The sequence below is a fragment of the Nelumbo nucifera genome, chromosome 2 (genome assembly GCF_055504915.1).
Source record: "Nelumbo nucifera cultivar China Antique chromosome 2, China Antique-T2T, whole genome shotgun sequence".
Classification (NCBI taxonomy): domain Eukaryota; kingdom Viridiplantae; phylum Streptophyta; class Magnoliopsida; order Proteales; family Nelumbonaceae; genus Nelumbo; species Nelumbo nucifera.
In genome coordinates, this window is record NC_142650.1 from 72,993,451 (window position 1) to 73,019,843 (window position 26,393).

General features: G+C 39.2%; 1 protein-coding gene across 22 annotated transcripts in view; it reads left to right on the forward strand.

Annotated features, from left to right (window-relative positions):
* The first annotated feature begins 3,360 nt into the window (after positions 1 to 3,360).
* Positions 3,361 to 26,393, forward strand: part of LOC104604149 (4-hydroxybenzoate polyprenyltransferase, mitochondrial) — a 60,336-nt gene continuing 37,303 nt past the window's right edge. For 4 of the 22 annotated variants that reach the window (XR_016082510.1, XR_016082509.1, XR_016082511.1 and 1 more), the window contains exons 1-7: positions 3,361 to 4,325; positions 6,958 to 7,093; positions 18,190 to 18,311; positions 20,432 to 20,501; positions 20,591 to 20,740; positions 23,298 to 23,458; positions 23,548 to 23,649. Coding sequence is in view for 5 of the 22 variants with exons in the window: in XM_010268400.3 (XP_010266702.1) it covers positions 3,907 to 4,325; positions 6,958 to 7,093; positions 18,190 to 18,311; positions 20,432 to 20,501; positions 20,591 to 20,740; positions 23,298 to 23,458; positions 23,548 to 23,649 (1,160 nt within the window). In the remaining 17 variants the exon portion in view is untranslated. Of the gene's footprint in view, positions 4,326 to 6,957; positions 7,094 to 18,189; positions 18,312 to 20,431; positions 20,502 to 20,590; positions 20,741 to 23,297; positions 23,459 to 23,547; positions 23,736 to 26,393 lie in introns of those variants that run through there. The other 18 variants (XM_088898090.1, XM_088898088.1, XM_088898087.1 and 15 more) reach the window with 9 other exon arrangements.

Sequence of the window (26,393 nt, forward strand, 5' to 3'; positions counted from 1 at the left end):
GTGGCCCTGAGGAAGAAGGGGGGAGCAAAAGAAGGCCCTGTCGTAGGCCCCTTGGCCAGTGGCCCCCTCGGCACGACAATGACCTCTCTCCCTCGCAAACCGCCCTCCATTGGGCGGTCCATGTGCACTAACCTCTTCCCCAAAGGGGGTTGAGGCGCATCAATTGGCCCTTTCTGGCCAGTCTCTCGCGGTCAGCTCCCCTCTGTCGACCTCTTGCCTCGGTCAGCTCCGGTGCCAGCTGGAGCCTAGGGCCAAGGTGTCCTCTTGGCGGGAGCAGCCCCTCTCGGCGCCTGCCTCCCCGATGCGCCCTCTTCTTGGCTTGGGCCCTTACCAACAGCAACCTCTTCGCATTAACCGACATATCTGCAACAAAGCGAAACGAGAGTTAGTACCTTCAAGGAAAAGTGAAAGATCAACGTGTTAAAAGTCGACAATAGGACTTTTCCTACCGAGGCATGCAGGACTGAGCACAACAAAAACTAAGGGAAGCTCCTCCTCCACTAGGGGCTTGGCTTGGATCTTCCCCAACACGAGAATATGGGTCACCACAGCGGCTTCATCGTCCCAAAGGAAAGACATGGGCTTCTCGGCGGCCAAGCGCATCTCCCCCTAGCCTGACCTAAAGGACCAACCCTCGGGGCAGGAGATGAAGAAGAATTTGCTCTCCCAGTTGTGTATGAATGAGGGGTTGTCTATAGGTCGGCCTGTCCTAGATTGAAAGTAGTATATACCACCCTCTTGAGGGTGTGTCCTCGACACAAACATGGCGTGGAAAATCTTCTCGGTGGGCTCCACATCCTGAAGCCGAGCCACAACCAACAAAGCAAGGATGGTCCTAAGAGCATTGGGGGCAAGATGGCTGATCGATATAGCATACCACCTCTGTAGCTCGGTGATCAGAGGATGGAGGGGAAATCTAAGGCCAAACTCTAGGAAGTGTTGGTAAACACAGATTTCCCCCTCCTCTGGAGTCCACGACTGTTCACTGGTGTCAGGAACCCTAAGCCTATAAGATCGAGGGATATAGTATTTTCTAGCTAAGGTTTTTACTTGCTTGAAGTCAATAATGCTATCTTGCTCCGAACACGGCATGCGCCCTATGTTCACCCCTCGGGCTGCGTACTCGGCCCCTGTCCTTAGGAGATTCATCGCCCCTTCGGCTTTATTTAGAACCTACCAGGGCAGTCCTTCACTCAGCATCTCGACCTTAGGCCTTAGGGTCGGACCTCATGTCCACTCAACGCGCCCCCGCTAAAATTGGAAGGAGCTCGCTCCTAAGATGTTGGGGAGTTCATAGCATTCTAGACCAGAGTCTGAGTAAGACATGGGTGCAAGAGGATTCTTTACCTAAAGAAGATGAAACTTGGAAAACTCTAAGGAGAACAAGAAAGCCGAGGTCTCTTGGAAGCAAAGGTCACTCGAAGGCAAAGATGCTTGGAAGCAAATGGTGGGAGAAAGCGCAACTAAGGCCCCTACTTAAAGGAAAATGGACGACCTATATCGCTTCCTTTCCATTGGCTATGCAACGACCACCCTCGTGGTCCTATCCAGCAACCGACATGCATCGCACACCTCAGGAAGACGAAGTGACGTCGGGCAAGCCGACTGGCCCCCTCGCCACGTCGACCGATTCACTCAGTGTCGCCAAACTGGAGAATGCGCAAATTGGCTTGGCTGGCTTTGTACCTCCTACGGGTGCCACACCACGACCCCACCTGCACGAGAACCCGTGGAACATACAGTCCACGCTCGTCACAGGAACCCGTCCCCCTCAAGGGCTATGGTTCATCAATAGCAAGACCCATTTGGTGTACTAAGTCATAGCCTCCTAACCATTGGTGACACCCTTGGTGTCCCTAGCTGAGGGCCTCACGAATACTCACTTTGGTGTCGATAAACAAATGGACAAGGGGGAAAAAGCCCCTCTTGCCCAAGCTCGGCATGGGTGCAGAGGTCGAAGCCGAGGCCTCCAGGTAGCTGAGCCTCCATAGCGCCCCCTAGGGAGAGGAGCAAAGATCAAGTTGATGCCACCGCAGGCAACACCAAGTTTATCTCCAACAAGTCAAGGTCGAGGCCCCCGATAAAGGAAGCTTCTTGGCGCTCCCCACCGAAGGTGAGGTATTTTCCTTAGGCGAAGCCGAAACCCTTATAAAGAAAGCCCAGCGACCCCTACCAGCAAATGCAATGCATTCTCTTCGGTCGAAGTCGAGGTCCTTAGCTTGGACCCCCACCACAAATTTGAGAGTGAGGGGCAAATGTTGTAGGCATACCTGGCCCTAACCAGTAGCACACGTGCACGTGGTAGGCAGCGGCACCCAGAACAGACACAATGAGGGCACGCGCGGAGCAGAGTTCAACGTGCGACCCGAAGCCAATGGCATAGCTGCATGCAGTAGCCTCGGATGGACGCGCTCCTCAAGAAAGGACAACATCCTGACTGTTTGAGCCCACCTACCTCCTTGCAGCCTTAAGTATAAATAGGGGGCAACCCCCTCAAGGTAAACATCTAGAATCTAGACCTAAGAACTTTGAGAACTCTCCAGCTTCCTTGTGGCCTTGTCTGAGTGTTCCCACTTCAGGCCTTGTCCACATTGAGTTAAGCCCGAACTAACTTGATCGTCGGAGTCTTCGCCTTGGGTACTTGCCCGAGGCCTCTAACGTTCTCTCTTCTTTACTCCTCGCAAGACAGGCCTACCAGCCCTCGACCAACCTAGGCCTCAGACTATTCAGCCACACCTCGGCTCGGGAGCGAATTGATAGTGTTGCCCCTATCCCATTCTATGCAGCAACAGATACAATTTTGTGTTCTTTTGATAATTAACTTTTTGACCAAAGTTAAGGCATTGGAGCATAAGATAGTTGGAACATTTAATGATGGGCCCACACTTTGCACTGATTTCAAACAAACAAGATGAGTGCAAAAAACGGTTTAAAATGTGAACCGTTGGCATTCATGAACCGAAAAGGGTAAATATGCATTGTACATAGGGGTGAGCATTATTCGGTTAAAATCGAAATACCGAACCGAAAATTTCAGTTTCAGTTTTTGGTTAATTCGGTTTTTAGGAATTTCAGTTTTCAGAATTAGAAATTTGGTTAACCGAAAAAACTGAATTAACTGAAATTCATATGTAATATATAACATTTAATATATAATATCCTATATATTTATATATTTATATATTAATATATTATATGTTAATTAAATTCGGTTTTTAATCAAAATAATCAAAAATCAAATCGAAAACTTTAGTTTCTATTATTTCGATTTTATTGTAATTCAGTTTCGGTTCAGTTTTCATTTTTTTTATTTCGATTTTTAAAATTTTTGGATTCGGTTTTTAACGAATGCTCACAGCTCACCCGTACATATTTGCGTTTGTATTGCAACCAAACGCAGTGCGTTTGACGGGCTCTCCGGATTTCTTGGCTCTTGCAAGTTGCAACGCCAGAAAGCCGCTGAGTCAAAAGCCCTAGCTCCTAAACGCTCTGCGCGCATCATACCCAAACGGTGAACCCCTCCCGTCCGGTGTCACCTCGACGGGCCAGTAGCTTCCTCAGTCAAACGTAGCTCAATCAAAAGCTGAGGCCCTCCCGAGTCACCAAGCTGTGTGGCTTTTGCTGTCTCAAAAATTGTTAGTCTTTCCGCCCCCATCTCCTGCAAATTCTATTTTCTCTTTACAAAGCTTTGTGTACCTTCACAGCTGAGCCGACTTCTGATTTTTTTTCCAGCCATTCCATTCTCGTTTCTTCCTATGTGGATTTTTCATTATCAGATTATCATCAAAATACCAATCTTCACGTCTCAATCTAAGCTATTTCCTTCTCCTTAACCATACTATATATCCTAGCACGGAGGTGGACATTCTGTATTTCAGTCTCCTGTCATTAGAGAGAGAGAGAGAGATGGCAGCATTTTGCCTTTCACATGCTTCTCGCAGGTTACGGATTCCTCCATTCTCGTACTCACTCGCTCGCTCGCTCTTTGATCCTTCCTCTTTGGCTTCCTTGACAGACCCTAAATGCTCAGTGCCCCATTGCAAGCCTCCTGTCCATCTCAGAACTCTAGAACCCAAATACCGTTTGATTGATGATTTTAGATTTACTTATAGTAAATATGACCGTTGTAATTTGAATATATCCATTGCAACCATATCTACCTCTTCTGGTATGGCGAAGGGAACCAATAGTGGTTTGGATGGGGGTTCAAAGGTCGAGCAGTCATGGATCGATCTGTATCTTCCTCAGGCAGTACAGCCTTATGCTCGGCTCGCTCGGTTGGATAAGCCAATTGGGACCTGGTTACTTGCCTGGCCATGTATGTGGTAAGCTCTCCTTTCTATTATTATGATTGCTACTTATTTTCAAGGTTTTATATCAACTGTAAATTGTCACAGGAATGAATATTTAGGCTGTAATATCGCCTTTCTGAAATTTTAGACCATAATGTAGTTCTGGGTTTTAAAGGTTTTCATCAAATACAAACGAAAATATGTGTGGTGTTATTTTGCAAAACATTCAAAATTTAGGGAAGATACCGGCCCCACATAGTTGGGATAAGGCTTGGATAATGATGATTCAAAATCTAGGGAAGAACCCAGGATGGCAATATAGGTCATGTTTGGTTCATTGCTTTGGGCCTCATTCTTTTAATTCTTCTTCATTCTAGGCAAGAACGAATAACATTAGAGTGTTTGGTTAATGGTTACAAAATTCTTGCCATGGCCACATTTTTTTTAGAATGAAAATTCAGCCCCATAACACAAAAATTGGGTAGCCTGCAGCCTGAAAAATAATCATGCCCAATCTTGCTCATTTTCATTCAAAAAAGAAAACTCTGCCTACAAAACTGTTGCCATAAATGTTTACTTTTGTGAAAGCACTTTTATAAAGGTACTTTTACATGAAAGCACTTTTATAAAAGTACTTTACTAAAGGACTTTTACGAAGGTACTTTTGTGAAAACACTTTTATAAAAACACTTTTGTGGAAGCACTTTTACGAAAGTACTTTTATAAAATCATTTTTCGAAAGCACTTTTATAAAAATACTTTACTAAAGCACTTTTGTGAAAGTACTTTATGAAAGCACTTTTACGGAAATACTTTTACGAAAGTACTCTTATAAAAGCATTTTTATGAAAGTACTTTCACAAAAGCACTTTTATGAAAGTATTTTTACAAAACATCTATGCCAACTAGTAAACATTGACTGTTGGAGACCTAGGCTGGCGGTTTGTAAATACCAGCACAATTGTTTTTTTGAAGAATGAAAATGAACAATACAAGACACTTGTCAGTCTTAAAAGAATTCATTTTTAGGAAAAAATGTGTTTGGTTCATAGCAATATTTTCTCATTCAGCCTATTTTTGTCCATTCTTGTGCATTTTAGAATTTCATCTTAGGTAAGAATGAGAAATAAACCAAATATGGCATCTCTTTCATCTTATTCCCTTTTAGTTGGGACTTTGAAAGGTATTGCATACATTAATCTATTTGATACTTGAGATTATTATTTATGGGTTGCCCAACCCACTTTTTATAACAATAGAAGTTGGAATATCTAAACACTATGGAAATCTCCCTGTTAAAGTCTCTCTTCAGTTAGGTTGGCAGTTGGATTGGAAGAAGAATATTCTTCCAGCTGATTATATAGATAGAAAAGTTGGCTTTGTTCTAACAACCATAAACTACATGCATTAATGAAACAACTGGTGAAATGAGATATAGAGTTGTTATTTTACTTTTCTTGTCCTTGTCCTTTTTCCTAGATAATTATTGTTAGGGGTGCAATTTGGGTGGGCTCGGGTTAGACTTTTGTCAAAATTTGATGGGCCTGGCCCAAATGCCTGAGCCCGAAGTACTGTAAAATGAAAACTAAATCCAACCTGAGTTGCATCCCTAATTATTGTCTATTATCATTCACAAGGAAACCTTTTTTGTGAACCAACATTAAAGCATCAAAGAATGCTTATTAATAATGTAAAGGTACACAACTATAAGTTGCTAATTTGCAAAAAAGCAGTCTTACTGCTCAGCCTTAGGGCTTTGAGTCCTCTAAACAAAGATTTCTCTCCCAATTGCCAAAGACCTTGCCTTCTTCTAATCTGATGCCTGAGCATCCAAGGGTCATCCAATCACAACCTGGCAGTCCTCAACAAGAGAATTAGTCAAATCTATTGAGTGAACAAGTCTTAGAGTACCAAATGATGTTCTTCTCTTAGTGAATTCCCTTACCAATGGCAATGGGGTTAGAATAGCTAAACAGGCTGTTTGTGTGATCTCTAAAGAGCCCACCTACACCTGAAGGATCTCCGTTTACTATGGATATTATCAAAATTGAGTCTTATCTTGCTGGCTTCTAATGCCCTCCAAGCTTGTTGCAGCAGTCTCCTTTTTTTATTTGGGGGATTGGGATTGGGAGTGGGGGGGGGGGGGGGAGCACAATTTGCAACCACTTTCTAGCTAGCCCCCAAGAATCAGATCCATTGGAATGCCTTTAAAATTCTTTCCTAGGCAACAAGACGCCCATGGAGGGTCGCCTCACTTAATTGCCAAGGTATTTTCTACATGGTTCTATTATATACTTTTACATTCTTACTTTTTTGAGATTACAATTATAAAACAGATTTTGTTAAACTAAATTATTCAATTTGTGAGTTAAAATACTAGTTCCTTTTTATTGTTTGTTATTTTTTAGGGTTAAATCGACATGTATGCTATCTTGAACTCTTGAAGATGTCAAAGCCTGAATTAATAAGCAAGGAAGGACTTCAAATTTTGCACATTCATTACATGTTGATTTTCTTCTTCTTCTTTCATCCTTTCTTTCTTTTCCTAGGTCAAAAATAGGGGCTCGGCCCCTCCTGAAATTTCTTTTCTTGCTTCATTTTTTTTATGAATGTTTTAATTTTCTTTGTTTTCACTATTCGTCTAACTCCTAGTTCATTGTTCCAGGTCAATTACCTTGGCAGCATCTCCTGGTAGCCTTCCTGATATTAAGATGTTGTCACTATTTGGTTGTGGGGCATTGCTGTTAAGAGGTGCTGGATGTACAGTGAATGACCTTCTGGACCACGATATTGACTCCAAGGTATTTTGTTTAACTGATGTTTGGTCCCTGTTTAGAAAATACAAATTTGATGGTTATTGACCTAGAAAATACAATTTGGTCCCTATCTATATTCACCTTCTGAGATTCACTGAATCGTGATTATGGGTGAAGTCATTCAACCATGCAATCATTAAGTTTTGGGTGCTGAACTGACAAAGCATTTGTACAATCACATTTTGCTATTATGTTTTCATGTATAAATTATATGACATGTAATACTTATGCTATAAATGTAGTATGTTAATTTTGTATATTTTATTTTTTTCTTATATTATAATCTTTCATTATCTTTAATGGGTCAATAAGATGAACCGGTATGGGGACTACTGAAGATTTTGATGTCAGATACTGATGCTAGATCTTTGACATCCAGAATTCCAGATTTAACTCTTGTTCCATTTGGTTTATAGATAAGCCATGACCATAGGTTACGGTTTAACCAGATGGGGTTCTGGGCAGTCTGGGAAGAGAGGAACATTAGGATCTTCCAAGGGCAAGGAAAATCAAGCGATGAATTGGTAGAAGAAATAACCATCAAGGTCATACACTGGCTGAAAACATTGGATCTGTTCAAGGCTTATTCTTTTTTTTTTTGATCAATAACTGCATTGTTTCAATTCATTAATAGATAAAAAAGTGTACAATATATAAGAATTACAAGAGAAAGAAGAGTCAGTCAATGAGAGATAAAACCTCATATCTCTCCCCCAGCTTTCCTTCAATTACAAGAGTGCCCAGAGTAAAGATTCTCTCGCCACCCCTTGTTTTGCTAATACATCAGCTAATGAGTTAGCACACTGTTTAATCCAATTGAAAGAGATTTCCATATATCTCTTGTCAACCACCTTACTTTCTTCTTTTCATTGCTGTAGGTCTAGAACTTTGAACCTTCTCCTTGTAACCAGCTTTCTACCAGTTTGGAATCTCCTTCAATGATCAGCTTCCTAATGTTCAAGTCTTTTGCTCTTTGAACACCTTCCACCAGTGCCAATACTTTTGCTCTAAGAGAGTCCCCCTCCCCAGCTGGTTCTGAGTAAAGAGCTAGAATTTTGCCCTCCTTATCTCTAAAAACCCCACCAATACCTGAAATACCTGGGTTTCTCAAGCTGCTGCCATCAAAATTAAGTTTAATAACCCTATTCCCGGAGGAGATTAGTGGTAATTGGTGATGGGCTTAGTTGAGCAGGAATCAACCACTTCCATTTTCCAGAGAACACATCCATTGACACATTGGAAAAAGTATCCAAGGATTTCAGCTAATGTACCTCTCTGAAAATGATTAATTCCATTAATTCTTCCTTTCTTCTCTCCTTCTCTAGAAAAATTCTAGAGTTCCTTTCTTCCCAAATTATCCATAATATTGCTGCTCTTAAATATCTTCACATAATTCTTCCCCTTTTCTTTGGCCAAATGAAGAAAGAAGGAGCAAGTAAGCTTTGGACATTTGTTGGAGGGATCCACCTGCACCCAAACATGGCAAGAGACCATTCAATTCCCAAATAAAAGAAGTAAATGAACAAGAGATAAGTAAGTGATAGCAACTCTCACCATTGGCCTTGCATAAGGTACACCAATGAGGGGATAATCTCTAGTTTGGCCATTTTCTTTGGAGTAAGTCACAAGTATTAATCTTTTCATGAGCAACTTTCGAACAAGAAGTGCCAATTCTAGGAGGAACATGCTTACACCAAACCTCCTTAATTGGAAAAGAAGGCAAAGAGATAGAGGAGGGTTAGGACAAGGCTTTGAAGGAGGAGGAGCAAGAGAAGGAACCTGAAGGAGTACAAGTCCAAATTTTATCTCCGAGCAGTCCTGATAAAAAGCCATGGTGAAACCATCTAGCCTCGGTGCCTTGGATCTATCCATTGAGAAGACAGCTTCCTAAATCTTCTTCCCTTTCAAGAGGTCTTTCTATCCAAGCTTTAGCATCCTCAGAGAGACGAGGCTAATCCAAACCTTCAATACCAAAATTTTCACCTAGCGGCCTTCTAAAAATCGATTTGAAATGTTCCACAAAGGCCCTAGCAATCTCCCTAGGTCGAGTGACCACCTCACCATCAACGTCCAAACTAGACACTAGGTTCTTCCTTTTTCTACCATTTTCCAGGGAATGAAAGTATTTGGTGTTCTTGTCTCCCTCTTTAATCCACTTACTCCTCTATTTTTGCCTTCAACTCTTCCTTAAGTAGAATATCCTCCAACTGCTTCCTCAACGACCACCTTAACTCTTTGTTTCCCTCCTCCAAGGTACCTGAAGATTCCTTATCCAAAAATTCAATTTGGTCAAAGACTTTCTTTCTTCTAATCTCCCAAAACACTCTATGTTCCACTCCTTGATTTTTATCTTCAAGAATTGCAATCTCTGATGAAACAACATTCCTCTCCAAATCACCCTTGGTCTGCCTTCTTCCCACCATTTGTTGACTTTCTGAATAAAGCCAAGGTGGCTAAGCCACATATTTTCGAATTTGAAGGGCATTGGACCTATCCTATGAAATCTTCTCTATAGAATGTAATTGAACAATGATCAAAAGCTACCCTTGGTAGAGTCTTCGATACTAAAACACCCCATTGTTCTTCCCAGTTCATCAAGAAAAGAAATCTATCCAGCCTAGAGCAAATTGGATTGAGCTGAATGTTGAACCGAGTAACATTATGATTAAGGAGGGACACCTCTTTCAACTCAAAATTATTAAAATCATTGAACTTCCTTATGCTAACTGTTATTCTTTGCCTAGGGTTGTTAGGCTCTTCTATGAATCTAATCACATTAAAATCATCCCCAATACACCAAGGCCCCTCCCAAAACCCTCTAATGGCACTTAACTCTTCCTACATTTCATTTCTCTCCCTATAACCATTCGGCCCATAAACATTAGTCATCACCCATTCAATTCATCCTCCGCCAATCTAACTTTAATAGACTGTGAACTTTCCAATAAACTCTTCTACATTTTCCAGGACTTCATTCCTCCATAATACAATTACACCTCCTGAGGAACCCCAGGAAGGAGCCAAGGTCCAACTAATTCCTTACTCCTCCATAGACTTCTCACCCATCTATTATCAAATTCCATCAATTTAGATTCTTGTAACAGGATTATATCGGGCTTTTCTTTCCTGCACACCTCCTTTATTACCACTCTCTTTGTTGCACTACCCAGTCCTTGTACATTCCAACTGACTATCCTCATTTGGCTGACTTAACCTTCCCTCTTTTTACCTAGTTTTTACTTCCCCGTTTTCTCCTTTCCCTTCTTGCATTGAACTCTTTTTCCTCTTCTACATCTAGTCGCAATCTTTCCGCATTGCTTAACTTCCTTTTCTTGATTTTTCCCCTTCTTCCAACTTGTGAACGAAGACTTTCTCAACTTCCTTCCCTACAAAGTCTGCTACCATATCTTCAACTTCCACACTAGTTCTAGTTGGTTTCACATCTCAATTTTGCCCATTGATGACCGGGTTAACTTCCTCAACTTCTCTAGTTTTGTTTTCCCCACCTTCTCACAATGTGTCTACCTCTTTCTGTTTCAAAACCTGAAACAGGATATTAATAAGTTCCCAAATTCTCTCACCTTTTTCCTTCTCTTCCTCTTCCTCACTCCTACCCCCTTTATCCCTAGGTGGATTCCCACTATAATCATCAGCACTATTCTCTGCTTCACAGGCCCTTGGAACAACAGCTGGTACAGACTCTGGAACACTTACTTCAGGCACATGGAAAGAATTAATATCATAAACGAAGTGACAACGGTACCTGGCTACTGGGATGGATTTTGCCATCTTTTCCTGTTCAGTCGAATTTGTGTTCAGGGCTTTTTCAGTAGACAACTTGATTAGAGGATGGAGTGCAGTACTGGGCTCCTCTTCCTCATCTCCTACCATTCATGAAAGCTGGTCCCCTCCTCTACAGAATAGGGTAAAGCTGAATTTTGATGGCGGTTCTTTAGGTAAGTCCCTCAGGAGTTGGGGGTGTTTTTAGATATGTGGAAGGAAGAATCTTGGCTTTATTCTCTGGACCAATTGGGATAGGTGACTCACTTAGGGCAGAAGTAATGGCGCTACTGCAAGGACTCAGATTGGTTGTTGAGTTTTCAGCATTTAGAAGTGGAGGGTGATTCAAAGTTGGTAGTAGGCTGGATGCAGACAAATAACATAGGCACTTGGTCCCTAAGACAATTTGTAAGGGAAATTTTGAACCAATAGAAAGGTGCTGAAATAAAAAATCTGTAAAAGAAAAGAATATTTCTTGAAGAAGAGAAGAAAGGAGAGAAGGAAGAGAAGGGATCTGAGAGAGAAAAGAGAGCAATAATGCTGGCCGCCTTCTTCACTATTATTTATAGTCCGAAATAATAAAGAGTACAAAGACAAATATGCTCTTATAGGGCAGCTAACACATAAAACAACATAAAACAATTAAAATAATTGCTCAAAAAGGACCCAACAAGAGTGATGTGGTCCCCACTTCCTATCTAAACAATAAATAATAAAAAACTACCACTATAGACTACACGATTTGTCTAAAACCTCAACACTCCTCCTCAAGTTGGGAATAAATGTCACACATTCCCAATTTGCGTAGATTGTATTCAAGCTTATTCTTTGCAACCCATTTGGTGAAGACATCAACCAATTGTAGTTTAGAGGAGACATAAGACAACCAGACTTCTCTAGTTGTCACCCTTTCTCTTACGAAGTGCCTATCAACCTCAATGTGTTTAGTCTTGTCATGCTGAATTGGATTGTGGGCAATATTGATTGCAGCTTGGTTGTCACAATATAATATCATGGGCTCCTCAGCTTTTATTCCAATCTCACTCAGTGGAGATCTCACCCAAAGTAGTTTTGAAACATCGTGAGCTATAGATCTATATTTAGCCTCTACACTTGATCTAGCCACAACCGACTGTTTTTTACTCTTCCATGAGACCAAGTTTCCTCCCACAAAGGTGCATACCCCTGATGTAGATCTCCTGTCATCTAAGCAACCTGCCCAATCTGCATCTATGTAGGACTCCAACTTTAAATTTTCATGGTTTGAGAAAAGAATCCCTCTGCCAGGATGCTTCTTTAGGTATGCAAGTATCCTCTCAATGGCTTCCTAGTGTTGAACCCGAGGAGCATGCATATATGACTCACAACACTAACAACATAGGAGATGTCTGGATGTGTCATACATAAATATAGTAGCGGACCTACCATCCTCTGATATCTTCCCACATCCTTAGCCAGCTCACCATCCAAAGCATTAATTCTATGATTTGGGTCAATAGGAGTATCAGCTGGTTTAGTTCCTAGCTTCCCAGTCTCCTGTAGTAAGTCCAACACATACTTCCTCTGAGATGAAAATCCCATACTTGGATCTTGCAACCTCAATCCCAAAAAGTATTTCAATTCACCTAGATCCTTGATCTCAAATTCTTGCTGTAGTGACTTCTTGAGTGCATCAATCTCCTTCAGATCATTTCCTGTAACAACTATATCATCTACATATACAATCAATACTGACAAGAGTGCCTCTCTCCTTTTTACAAAGAGAGTATGGTCGGATTGAGTCTGTGTGTACCCAAAACGGGTAAGTGCTCCTCTGAACCTATTAAACCATGCCCTAGGTGAATGTCTCAAGCCATATAGTGATTTTTCAGCCTGCGAACTTTTCCCTTACCAGCATTCTCATAAAAAAAACTGGAATGTCCATATATACCTCATCTTGCAAATCACCATTAAGGAAAGCATTTTTAAATTTTAACATCAAGCTAGAATAGAGGCCATGAATAGGTAGCTTTTAGGGACAAGAGAATCCAAATTGAGCTCATCTTAGCAACTGGTGCAAAAGTCTCTAGGTAATCAATACCATAGATCTGTGTATACCCTTTTACAACCAACCTTGCCTTGTACCTCTCTATGCTGCCATCAGCCCTGTACTTCACAGTGGACACCCATTTGCATCCGATTATCTCTTTGTCTGTAGGAAGATGAACTATTTCCCATGTCTGATTTTTTACCAAGGCTTCCATTTCTTCTTGCATAGCTAGTTTCCACTCAGGTTTGGAGATAGTCTCACTTACATTCTTGGGTATAGACACAGAATCCAAGGAAGAAAGGAAAGCATGGTAGGAGGGTGGTAAGGCCTTGTAGGAGAGATGGTGTGAAATGCAATGGGATGTACACTTTCTCTTCCCTTTATGGAATGCAATGGGAAGATCAAGATTAGAGAGATTAGCTGCCACAATAGTGTTAGGTGTAGAAACATCATTATCAAGGGAAATAATAGGCTTAGGCTCAAGGGAAATACCTAGAATTGTATTAGCCGAACCTAGAATCTCAGATGGAATGGTAGAGAGTGGTGTAGGTTCTTCTATCTGAGTATGTGTGGAGTCAACCCTCTTTTGGTGGCGTTGATAGACCTATGAGGTTGGCCGTAGTGGATCAGGTAGTGGGACTATAGTTGCTGATGGTGGAATAGGTGGATCAGATGAAGGAACAAATGACACTGGAAGAGGGACAGGTTGTGAGTTCTCTTCCCTAAAACACTCCCCTTTAGGAGAACCATTCAAGAAAAAGAAAGTAGACTAAAAAAATGTAACATCCATAGTAACAAACACGCTCCCTGACACTGGGTCACAACAACAATACCCCTTTTGATTTTGAGAATACCCAAGGAAAACACATTTCTTGGCCTTAGGATCCAATTTCTTGCAATGAGGATCAAGAATGTGAACAAAGGATACACCAAAAAACTCTCAAAGGTATATGAAATATCTCTTCATTTGGAAAAAGCAAGCTGAAAGGTGACTTAAACCCCAAAGTGCGTGAAGGAACACAGTTAATTAGATACACGACTATGAGAACTGCATCCCCCCAAAAACGAATAAGAAGTGAGGCACACACCATAAGGCACCTTTCCACCTCCACAATATGTCTATTCTTCTTCTCTTCTACCCCTTTCTGTTGTGGTGTGTATACATAACTACTCTGATGAATCACACCATGCTCTAAAAAGTATGAGGACAAGTCCTTCTCAAGGTATTCTCTAGCATTATTTGATTTGAAGACTTTAGTCCTCACTCCAAATTGTGTGAGAACCATTTGGTAGAATTGTCACACCAAAATGGGTACTTCATTACGTGACCTCATTAGATATATCCAAGAATACCATGTATGGTCATCCACAAACAAGAGAAAATAATGGTAACCACCCCTGGAAAAAATGTGGTAAGGACCCCATACATCAGTATGAACAATATCAAAAGCAAAGGAACTTCTTTTATTACTTGGTTTAAAAGAATGTCTACAATGCTTTTCCAACTGACAACTTTCACATTCCAAACTAGACAACTGAACAGACTCAAATAACTTTGGAAACAAAGACCTCAATGAAATGAAAGAAAGATGACCCAAATGATTATGCCAGAGCATAATCCGACTCACTCTCTGATCCACTACTACTGCTACTACTAACATGATGGCTTTGATGTCTCGGAATCTCATCCAGAAGGTAGACTCCATTCACCTCACGGTCACTCCCAATCGTCCTCTTTGATTCTAGATCCTACAAAACACAATTACTAGGAAGAAAGGTCACTGAGCAGTTCAAATTTTTTTATCAGAGAGCTTACTGAAAGAAGATTAGTGTGGAGTTTAGGGACATGTAAGACAGAGGATAAAGTAATGTCATTAGTCACTTTAACTGTCCCTTTTCCAGCAATGGGAATATGGGAATCATCTACTGTAGAGACTCTATCTCTACCAGAGCACAATTGGTAAGAACTAAAGAGGGTAGATATATTGGTCATATGTTCAAATGCTCCTGAGTCTATAATCCAGGGAGGTCTCTCCTTACCTGAGGTGGATACATGATTTGCAACTGCATATGAACTACCTTTATGAGCAAAGGAAGTAGTATGGTTGGCTCCTGCACTGTTCTGTCCATCTGAAGAACTGGAACTGGCAGAATCCTTCTTACTCATAAGCTGTCCATACTTTTCCAATTCAATCCTCATTGTTTTGCTGTAATGGACTCCAGGTCAGCCTGGGAGAGGGGTCCTGAAGGGTCTCCTATAATTGCCACATTTGCATTTCCCTTCTTGTTCTTGATCCGATTTGGTACGAGATGAGGGTAAAGCTTCCAATAGGTGTCTTTGGTATGCTTAGTCTTCTTGCAATAGTCATACGCCAAATCCTTCTTGTCCTCCTTCCTAGCCTCACTACTCCCCCTGTCTCCATTGGCTTAGATTTAACTGTATTAACCATAGCTGACTGATCAATCCCAGGTTGTCTCAACATGACATTCATCCTGCACTCGTCCCTAGAGACAAAGGCATAAGTTTGAGCCTTGAGAAAGAATCACACTTTCTCTAGAAAGAAGATGTTGCCTGGCAATGTCGAATTCAAGGTTCAGCCCCACCAAGAACTTAAAAACCCAATTCTTTTCTACCAACCCCTAATAGGTTGCTGCATCCTTCATACTCTCCCAAACCATAGTTTCTAAGTGGCCTATCTCCTGCCAAAGTTTTCAGCATGGAGAAATAGGTGGCAAGAGGTCTATCTCCTTGTTTTGTACTAATCACCTGATTTGCTCTAGCTACATTTTATTTCTAGGAATAGGTTTTAGTCACTACATCCCAAATCTCCTTTGCAGTATTAGCCCACAAAAAATTTTTACCAATGTGAGGTAACATAGAGTTGCACAACCAAGTCATCACCATGTATTGTCCTGTATCCACCGGGAGGGATTTGTATCAAGTTTCTTCTCCTCCCCAGTGATGTACCCTAGTTTCCCACGAGCACCAATGGCCATCTTGGTTGATTGTGCCCATTCTAGATAATTTGTACTATCAAACTTCACTGTAATAATAATTCCAAACTCAAAAATGTTACTACTACCTCCAACAACCAGACTCATGTTACTGGTGGACTTCTGCTTGGTACTCCAACTCTCCATTTTACTTTAAACAGTTCAAAAGCAGAAAAAAAATTAGGTAGAGAGCCTCCAAGATCAAATCGATCTCATACACAAAGGTAACAAACCTTTTCGGAAGAAGAAAACCCTATCTAGAGAGAAATCTCTCTCCTCCCACTGTCTCTCACCGGAGAGAAAAGTGAATCAGCCACTCCAGAAGGCCCAAAAAATTCCAGAAACCTAACCGCCCCTATAGAATACCTAGAGAAGTCCAACAATACCTGAGCACCCAAGATCAGATCAAAATTGAAGAGTCCAACTTGACTTCCCCGCACTCCAATTCTTCCTGATTTCGATGCCAAAACATAGATCACCCTCTTGATGATTAGATCACACCAAAAAATCCAAGAACTGGGCAATCTGAAGTAGACCGATCAGCCCTTATCTCCTCATGCAATTGGCTGATTTAGGACTGCATGGAAAACTTCAAGAAATCCTAACCTTGCTCTGGTACCAAGTAGAAAGGTGCTGAAATAAAAAATCTGTAAAAGAAAAGAATATTTCTTGAAGAAGAAGAGAAGAAAGGAGAAAAGGAAGAGAAGAGATTCGAGAGAAAAAAGAGATCAATAATGCTGACCGCCCTCTTCACTATTATTTATAGTCTGAAATAATAAAGATTGCAAAGACAAATATGCTCTTATAGGGCAGCTAACACATAAAACAATTAAAATAACTGCTCAAAAAGGACCCAACAAGAGTGATGTGGTCCCCACTTCCTATCTAAACAATAAATAATCAAAAACCAACACTATAGACTACATGATTTGTCTAAAACCTCAACAGAACCTAACAAGGGAGCTTAGAGTACAGTTTAAATGGGCTAGAAGGTCAGAAAACACCTTGGCTGATGCTTTGGCAAAGCAATGGGTTACTAGGGAAACTCTATTTTGGGTATGTTTGTAAGTCTACTGTGAATTGGAGGATCACCTTCTTTGGAAGGTGATAATTGTACTAATTTGCTTTAAAGTTGATGAAGGTTACTATTTCCTATCAAAAAAGAAAAAAAGTTTATGGGGATATTTCTGACAAATTAAAGGTAGTTCCTCCCCTTTTCCCCCTTTTTTGATATTGGGGTAGCCATGGATTCTGACTTTTGTAGCTAACGTTGAGGTTTTGTAAAGCATTTTAAATTTTCATCAATACCATGCATTTTCAGTTGCCAATAGAAAGTAAAACAAAAATAAATGAGAAAATTCTAATTGTATTACTGATAAAAAAATTCTAATTGTATTTGTTATCATACCTGAAATAAAAGGAATAATAGCAGGAAAAAATATCTAAAACTGAGATGAATAGAAGTAGAGAAGAAGTGAACAGAAGGAAAAACTAGGGCTGGAGAACAGAAGAGAATGAACATAACTAACCTCAACTGTCGCCCTCTTTTATTAATCTTATATAATAAAACTAAAATTACATTAACGTCACTCTCGAGTAAATAGGAAATAAAAGAAAGAAAAGAATTACATGGCCCACTTAAATATAACAGAAACAAACTCCTAATACTTCTAACAGTATTATATGATAACACTTTTTAAGGTTGCTAAGACATGATTTTGTTACCAACTTCTTTCTTCCTTAAAGCTAAAATGCTTCTGTTGTGTGATGTACTCTTTTTTGAGATAAGTAGATTAATATACTTGCGGATACTTTTGTAACTCACTTTGTTTTGTCATCAATTTGGTTGTGTACCATTTATGTTAATTTCCATCTTAATATTGCAGCCATGTTTGATAAATTTTGTTTCCTCTTGTTTTATGGATGTTTTTATAGCATATTTCATTAGAGGATGATTCATTCTCTCGATTACTTTTTACAAGGATACTTACATTGAGAAATGTCCTGGTAAGATGCACATGTAGAATTCAAAGGATAGAGATTCATTCGTCTTATTTCTTATTTCTGCATCCTTTTGTTGTTAATTTGGATATAACTTTATGTGGTCTATATAACCGATTTTTTTTATAATAATATAATATTATTTTCCTGACTCTGGACTTTTTGACTTTCAACTTAAAGTGAATCTGGAAAGGCATGCATGCTTGATATCTTTCTATATGTGTATGAACTTATGAACTAGGAAGACTTGATTATAAGAGATTACTTTGCCCTGCAGGTTGAGCGCACAAAGTTGAGGCCAGTTGCAAGTGGTCTTTTGACACCATTTCAGGGCCTTAGCTTTCTTGGGTGTCAACTGCTTTTGGGACTTGGGATTCTCCTTCAACTAAACAATTATAGGTGAATATTGTCTTTATTTTCTTTTACAAGGTTCTTCCAGATACAAATAGCTCTTACAATAGTTAGTAACTTAGTTTGACCCAATCAAAAAAATTCTTGCATACACAACCAAGGTTTAAAATGTCAGCATTGGTGGAAATATCGCTCATCCAAATACAGGAAACATGTCAGAAATGTTGTATGGAAATATTGTAAAAATTATAGACATGGTAGACATACTGTGAAATATGCAAAAAATATAAAATACTATTTTATGTAATGATAAAAGGTGCATAGGTAGACCCTTTTACATTATCATCCAACAAAGATAAGAAACTAGGGTTAATAGGTAAAATAATATGCTACGATGTTGTCCTATAAACTGTAAGAGTCAAAACTACATGATATGATAGAATGAGTTAAAGCAAAACCTAAACTCATAGAAAGTGCAAATGATTCCAATAGATCAACCAAATAATTTATCATATAATAATAGCTAAGATTTAACATCATGTTTGAAATGAATTTCAAGCTGGCTCAAAGTGGTAATCATGTGATCATGTCCATTATGTGCAACAGCACTGCTACTCAACATATCTAAAAGATTATTGTCAACTTATGCTATAATACTATTTCTTCTTCTTAACAAAGCACTGGTAGTTTTCATTGGGGAATAAATTGATTCCAATAATATTTCATGTTGGTGCTCATGGAAATGGGAATATGTTGTGGAAATATAGGAGATATATGGACATTTTAAACCATTTACACAACCACCCTTTTTGAACTGCTTGGAATTTTTCTGATCAAAATTGGAAAATTGTTTGAACATATGAACTTTGAATTGCCGTCATATGACATTCTATATCTTAATAACCTTGTAACTTTTCTGTAGTGGTTGTGCCCACCATGAATTGAGATATCAGCAGGTATGATAGGCTGTTTCAATTGAGATGCATGGACATTTGGATTGGTGTTGTCAAAAATCATGTAATTTGACAGCTTGTAACTACTTATATAATTTTTTGGCCAAGTTCCTCGAGTCTATACAGCTGATGGCCAGAGCCGCATGACCAAGTTAGGGTGTAGGTCTTCAACTGAGCTTCTTCAACTCGACCCCTTGGCTCTATTATCAAGTAGACTGCTATAGTAGATCTGCAAACAGATCGAACCGGATCAAATACAAGCAGATCCAAATTTGATTCGTTGATATTCAAATCTGAATCAAATGTATCCAATGGATTTATGTTGGATTTGAATTGATTTCATATTGCAATTGGACATTGAATGATATAAGTTAAATTAAACATATTATATAGTATTAATGAAATGAACTAAAGATGACTTTGGTATTATATATTTTGAACAAAGTTTATTAAAGTTTACTTGTATAAAACTTGAACCTATGAAAATTTAGTAAAAACTCAACATTCAACTCAACTTTACTAGATACAACATAAATTTTATATATATGAGTATATATATTTAAGTCGAATCAAATCGGATAGGGATGGGTTCATATTCAATCTAAATGGATTAGATTTGAATTCAGACAATGGAATATCGACATACTGTTTGCAGCCCTATGCTGTAGACTGTTCTTGTATGAGAAGAAAGCAGAAGATAACTATGCTTTGCAAGGGAGTTCTTGTATGAGAAGAAAGCAGAAGAGAACTATGCTTTGCAAGGGAGTTCAAAGAGGCATTTACAAGTGTACCCTTATACAAGTAGGAATTTACAAGACAATGGAATGTCAACTTCTCAACCCAAAGGTGCTATTCATATTAGACTTCAAAGAGGCATTTACAAGTGTACCCTTATACAAGTAGGAATTTGTTAGTATGCCTTCTATCACTAAAAGTACAAAAATGCACTTAAATTTATCAGTATTTCTCAACATTTCCTGATTATCTTTTCCCCTTTTTAGTATGGATGGTAAAACCCACGTTATAGCTTTTTTTTTTTGAAGATTGTCATAGCAAAACTGCCATGTGGAGGGAGGGTGACGCAGGCATGAGGTTTCTTTGGAAATATTTCTAAAATTTTTAGTTTATGAATCTGGTCAAATCAATTTCTGAGAGCAAGTATATATTTCTTAATTGTAATTAGTTGGAGCTAATAGATTCCATGTTTTATATCAGCCGTGTTTTGGGGGCATCATCATTGCTTCTAGTCTTCTCCTATCCCCTCATGAAGAGGCTGACATTTTGGGTAATGACTTACTGAATCTACGCCAGTGCTGTCATCTCTCTTTCTCTCTCATTATAAAAGTTTAATGATGTGTTCTCTCATGCATGCAGCCTCAAGCATATTTAGGTTTAACCTTCAACTGGGGAGCTTTATTAGGATGGGCTGCAGTCAAAGGAGATTTGGATCCCACTGTTGTCCTTCCACTATATGTTTCTGGAGTGTTTTGGACACTTGTATATGATACAATTTATGCACATCAGGTAGAACAATTATAAAATCCTTAACGTTTTATCTGTTGCTTCTTCCATGTACCAGTGAAGCTAGATGTGGGTTATTCTGTAGCAACAGTGTCCTGAGATTTAAACTTTTGTGTTTGCTTCGGTATAGGGAAACTAGATATTTATTGTAGGACTTAATTTCTCAACTTAAATTACAAGATGTTGCAATTTCTTATTGAGAGGGTGCTTGCAAGAAATACAGATGCAACATCACATTGGCCACAACCACATTGCTAGTGGGACTAAGGGACTGCGAATGGGCAATCGCTAAATTATAGAAATATAATTATCGAAGGGGATTCTATGGTGGTTGTGGGCTGGTTAAAGAATAACAGATCGGCTATGGCAATACCAACACATCATGAGGGATAAGATACTTGGTGAGGGAATTTGGAACCACTTTCTCTTAGGTCCAAAGATTACCAAAAGAGTTTGATTGATGCAATGGCCATAGAAGCGATGAACAAGGTTCAATTATCTTGGGATCTTGATGAGGAAAAGGGTTAGGTAGCTAAAGCCAGCCTAAAGTAAAGGGATGTGTTAAGGAGTTTATGAATTTATGTTTTATTATTTATTATGTGTAATAGGGGCAGATTTGTCAGTTAGGGCAAATTACTAATCAGGGGTATTGATGTCATTCGCTTCTTCGTTAAGTTGTGGTCCCTCATAACTGAGGAAGTCACCACCTATATAAGTAATATAGAGGTTTAAGTGAAGTATATTGATACTTGACAGAGTTTGCTTGTCAGAATACAACTATGTTCTTGATTTACTTGAGGAGACTAAGAATGCCAATGTTCAAACCATGCTCTACTCAAATGGACCCAAGCATGAAGCATAGTTGTCAAGGTGATGCATAGGCAACAAGCACCAATGGAGGGTCTCTTGCTTAAGTGCATACCTAATTTGTACATGACACGTGAAATATTTTTATTTTCTTTATTTTTTAGGCTACAATAATAAAAAAAAATCATCAAACTAAATTATTCATTTAGTGGATTTATATATATTAATTTCCTTTTATTATTTTTCTATTTGTTAGGGTCCAATCAACACATTTGTTGGTTTATGTTGTCTTGAACCCTCAAAGAGTTCAAAACCTGAACCAATAAGCAAGCAAGAAACTTAAAATTTTGTCCGATCAACATATTCTGCTTCATCTTCCAAGGAAAGAACAATAAGAACTGTTGAACTATGTCCCAACATAATGAGAGTTGGTTGAGCTTAATGATTCCAACTGAATGAAATATCATCAGATTTACCATTTTAGAGTTTGTTTGATCTTGTATCATTACTGCTCAGGGATCATTTAAGTTGATAGGATAGATTTGAAAGCCATGACTGTAGTCAAGGATCATATTACAATTTATAATTTCTGATGCAATTGTGTCAAATGGTGTTTTCAGTCCTTTTGAAATTTGACCCACTTTCCTAAACCAACAACTCTCTAGGTACAAAGTGAATTGCTATCTTAATCAAAAGCCTAGCTTTGGGCAAACTTTATTTCTTGGCAGTTGACTTGTCATCCAAAAAAAGTAGTTCTCTCCAATGTTTCAAAAAGCATGTGAAGTGTACGCCATAAGGCTGAAGGTGCGCCTCCAAGCAAGGCACTCAAAAACACCCTGAGGCATGTGCTGGAGGCACGAATGACTTTAAGGCCTCATAACTTTACCCGGGTAAGTGCACTTACCCAGTTTCCTGGGTAACATTTACCTGGGTAAGTGCACTTACCCATGTTCTTTTGATTTCCAGGATTCCCAGGTAAGTAACAAAATGACATTTCTACCCATAAAAGCTAATATAAATGGTTAAAGTTGTCCCATTATGCTTTATAAAATTTCCCCCCAGGTGGGTAACTTATTCACCTGGGAGGTGGGTAAGTTTTATCCGGATAGTGGAGCTTATTTTACCATGGGGCCCATTAGTAAATGCAAAAAGAACATTGTAAAGTTGGTCAATGGGAAAAAGATACCCATTGAACAACTTTCCCAAGTTTATTTACCGGTAAATGAACGGGGCCTAAGGTGCATGCCTCATGCATCTGAGGCATACACCTCAAATGCCTTTTGCATTAGACACATACACTTCTGGTTTGCCTCATGTGCTTCATCCATGCTTCAAAATAGAAAGAAAGAAAGAAAGAAAGAAAGAAAGAAAGAAAGAAAGAAAGAAAAGAAGAAAAATCGTCCTCCTATAGAAAATCCAGAAATTCCTTCAACTGTACCGTAAGGGGGCAAAGAAACATTATTAGGATTCAAGGGAGAGTAGAAAATGTGAATAAAAAACCTAATTGTAGCTTTTATTTTTGAATACATGGAATCCAGAAATAGTGCAGTGGATAATACATTTCAAAAAGTGTGGTAACTCAGAAATAGGTCATTGATTAATATCTCTTGTCTTTATAGAGTCCAGATCTTGCTAGTCCCTCCTACTGCATCATAAGATTTTGAAAAACAAATATTGTATACATGATTACTATTCAGAGATTGACACTAATTCATTGTTACTCAATTTAAGCTACCAACTATTATGTTTTCAGGATAAAGAAGATGATCTGAAAGTGGGTGTTAAATCTACAGCCTTGAGGTTTGGGGATCTGACAAAGAACTGGGTTTCTGGATTTGGGATTATATGTATTAATAGCCTTGCTATCAGCGGATTTAATGCTGACATCGGTGTGCACTTTCTTCTTCTTCTTTGGTACTCTTGGGGTTTGTGCATGTTTCCCATATTTTTCGATCCTCAGTTCACAACTCAACTTGGCTTAAAATAACTAGTTCTTTTTGTAGGACAGGATGGCCATTCTATCCATTTTTGATGGCTGCAGCTGGACAATTGGCATGGCAAATCTGGGCAGTTGACCTGTCAAATCGTGCGGATTGCAATCGAAAGTGAGTACTCATGTAAGAGCAAATTTGTGGTTTGCACGGAAAGGATTGGTGGCTTGGCTACAAAACTTAGTTCATCCCCTGTATCAGTTATGTGTCCTATCTATTCTGTTTTTTTAGCATGTTGCTTTTTATGCTACCTTCATTTTTATAAAAAATAAAAAGATAAAAGTTCCTCTAAATTTCAGTGCTTTGGATCAGTATGCTGTTGAACCTTATGAGGGTCTGGTGTTTGCATTGCATGTTGCTTTTTTTACCCCCAGACTCCACTTGTATTTTTCTTTAAATCCATAAGCATTCCAGAAACCACAAACAAAAAAGAAAAAAAATAAAAAATAAATAAAGGAAAATTCTTTGCAGGTTTTGTATTCTCATTGAAGTAACTGCTTATGGAATATGGACATGCAATTGTCTGTGTAGAATTTTTCTGTTTTAGTGAATGGATTGGCAGTTGATTTCATTGAAGGCTTACGAGATCTTAGACAATGTAGTCCACTCTCTCCCTTTCCATTTACTTTGGTGGCCGAGGTATTAAGTAAATTGATTTTAAAGGCTAATTCCTTGCAATTGTTGAAAGGATGGATAATAGGAAGAGATAGAATTTTGGTCTCTCACTTGCAGTTTGCAGATGATATCCTCCTCTTTTGTGATGGAGAAGGAAGAGAGGGGGTAGAAAATCTGAAGTTAGTAGTGAAGCTCTTCGAAAGGATCTCAAATTTGAGAATCAATTGGTCTAAAAGTTTAGTGGCTGGTATTAATGTAGAAGATGATGAGCTAAAGTCAATGGCAGATTTATTGGGGTGTGAGAAAGGAAATTGGCCTTTGTCTTATTTAGGTTTACCCCTTGGTGGCAACCCTAGGTTGGCTAGTTTTTGGAACCCAGTAGTAGAAAGATTTGAGAAAAGACTAGCAAGTTGGAAAATGAATTATATTTCTTTGGGTGGGAAAATTACATTGATCAAATCTACTCTGGCAAACCTTCCAGTGTACTGTATGTCTGTTTTTAGGATGCCTCAAGCTGTGGTAAAAAGAATTGAAAAGATAACGAGAGATATCCTTTAGGTGCCTGGTGAAGGGAAGAAAGATCATTTGGTTAGATGGGATAAGGTGATGCAATTGAAGATTGAGGGGGGTTTGGGCATTGGAAATGTTAAGTTGAAGAACTCGGCTGTATTGAGTAAATGACTTTGGAGATTTCCTAAAGAAAATGAAAGGCTGTGGACTAGAGTTATTTCAAGTATCCATGGGCTGTCAAACAACGGTTGGGATGCAGGCTGCTTACATAGAGCTACTCTGGCTGCTCCTTGGAAGGCTATCCATGACAATCTTCCTGTGTTCCTCAATCACATAAGGTATGATTTGTCTTTGGGTCAGAAAATTATATTTTGGGAGGATATGTGAGTAGGGGAAGCCCCCCTTTCGGAAGTTTTTCTTTCTCTCTTTGAGCTTTCTAGTCTCAAAGGTAAACCTATTTGTGATTTTATTAGTTCTTCCTCATCCCTTTCAAACCTGAGTTGGAATCTTGGCTTCACTAGAAATTTGAAAGAATCTGAAATTTCCAATGTCTCAGCTTTGCTTCTTCTGTTGGGTTCAGTATGTTTGGGGGAGGGTGGTTTAGATTCTAGAGTGTGGACTCTTAGTCAGTCAAGCTCTTTTTCCTGTTAAGGAGATATAGTCTTGGCCCATCCCTCCAAAAGTCGGTGCTTTTTGTTGGGAAGTGTTTCATGGTTCCATTAACACCTGTGATTTGCTTAAGAGGAAAAGGCCAAATTGGTGTTTGTCCCCAAGGTGGTGCTCTTTATGTAAGTTGTATGGTGAGACTGCCTTTCATCTTTTGATCTCGTCCTTTTGCTACTTCTATTTGGGAGTGGTTTTCATCTCTTTTTGGATGCAGTTGGCTTCCCCCTGATTGTTTGGAAGGTGTTTTTAGCTCTCACCTTTTCAGCTGCCCTAAAAGAAGAGGTAGAATTATGTGGAGATGCACTAGAGCAGCAATGATCTGGACAATTTGGGAGGAAAGGAATCTAAGAATCTTTGAAGACAAGGAGAGAAGTAAAGAAGCTGTGGTTGAGGTGATTACTCTCAAAGTAGTGCATTGGGTGAGCACTTTGAAGCTCTTTGCTGACTTTAAGGTTGAAGATTTCTGCAGATCGTGGGGAATAATTGCAGGCTCTTCGTCTAGAAGACAGATTGTTCATGAGGCCTGGTCTCCTCCATGTGTTGGGTGGAAGAAATTAAACTTTGATGGTAGTCGTATGGACAATCCTGGACCATCGGGTATTGGTGGGGTAATTAGGGAAGAAAATGGAAACATTCTAGCTTTGGTACTCAGGTCCTATTCAGCATGGAGATGTGGTGAGATCAGAATTATTGGCAGCAGTCTATGGAGTAGAGAAAGCTAAAGAAATGGGGATTACTAAGCTGATTATTGAAGGTGATTCAAAAGTAGTTCTGGGCTGGTTAAAAAAGGGGAAGGAATCATATGGAAGTTAAGGAATGAATTCAGGAGATTCAAGCAGATTTCTAAAGATATGATGATCCAAATAAGATGGGTAAGGAGGTCTGCAAACAGTTTTGCTGATGGTCTGGCAAAGCAAGGAACTCAAAGACAATCTATGTTCTGGGTGATTCTGTAAATAGTGAATAGTTTCTGGGTGGGCTTTGTTTTGGTGCCCACAACTCTTTGTTGTATCTCTATTTTTTAATTTAATGAATCAATTTTGTGTTGCTGATAAAAAAATGTCTAT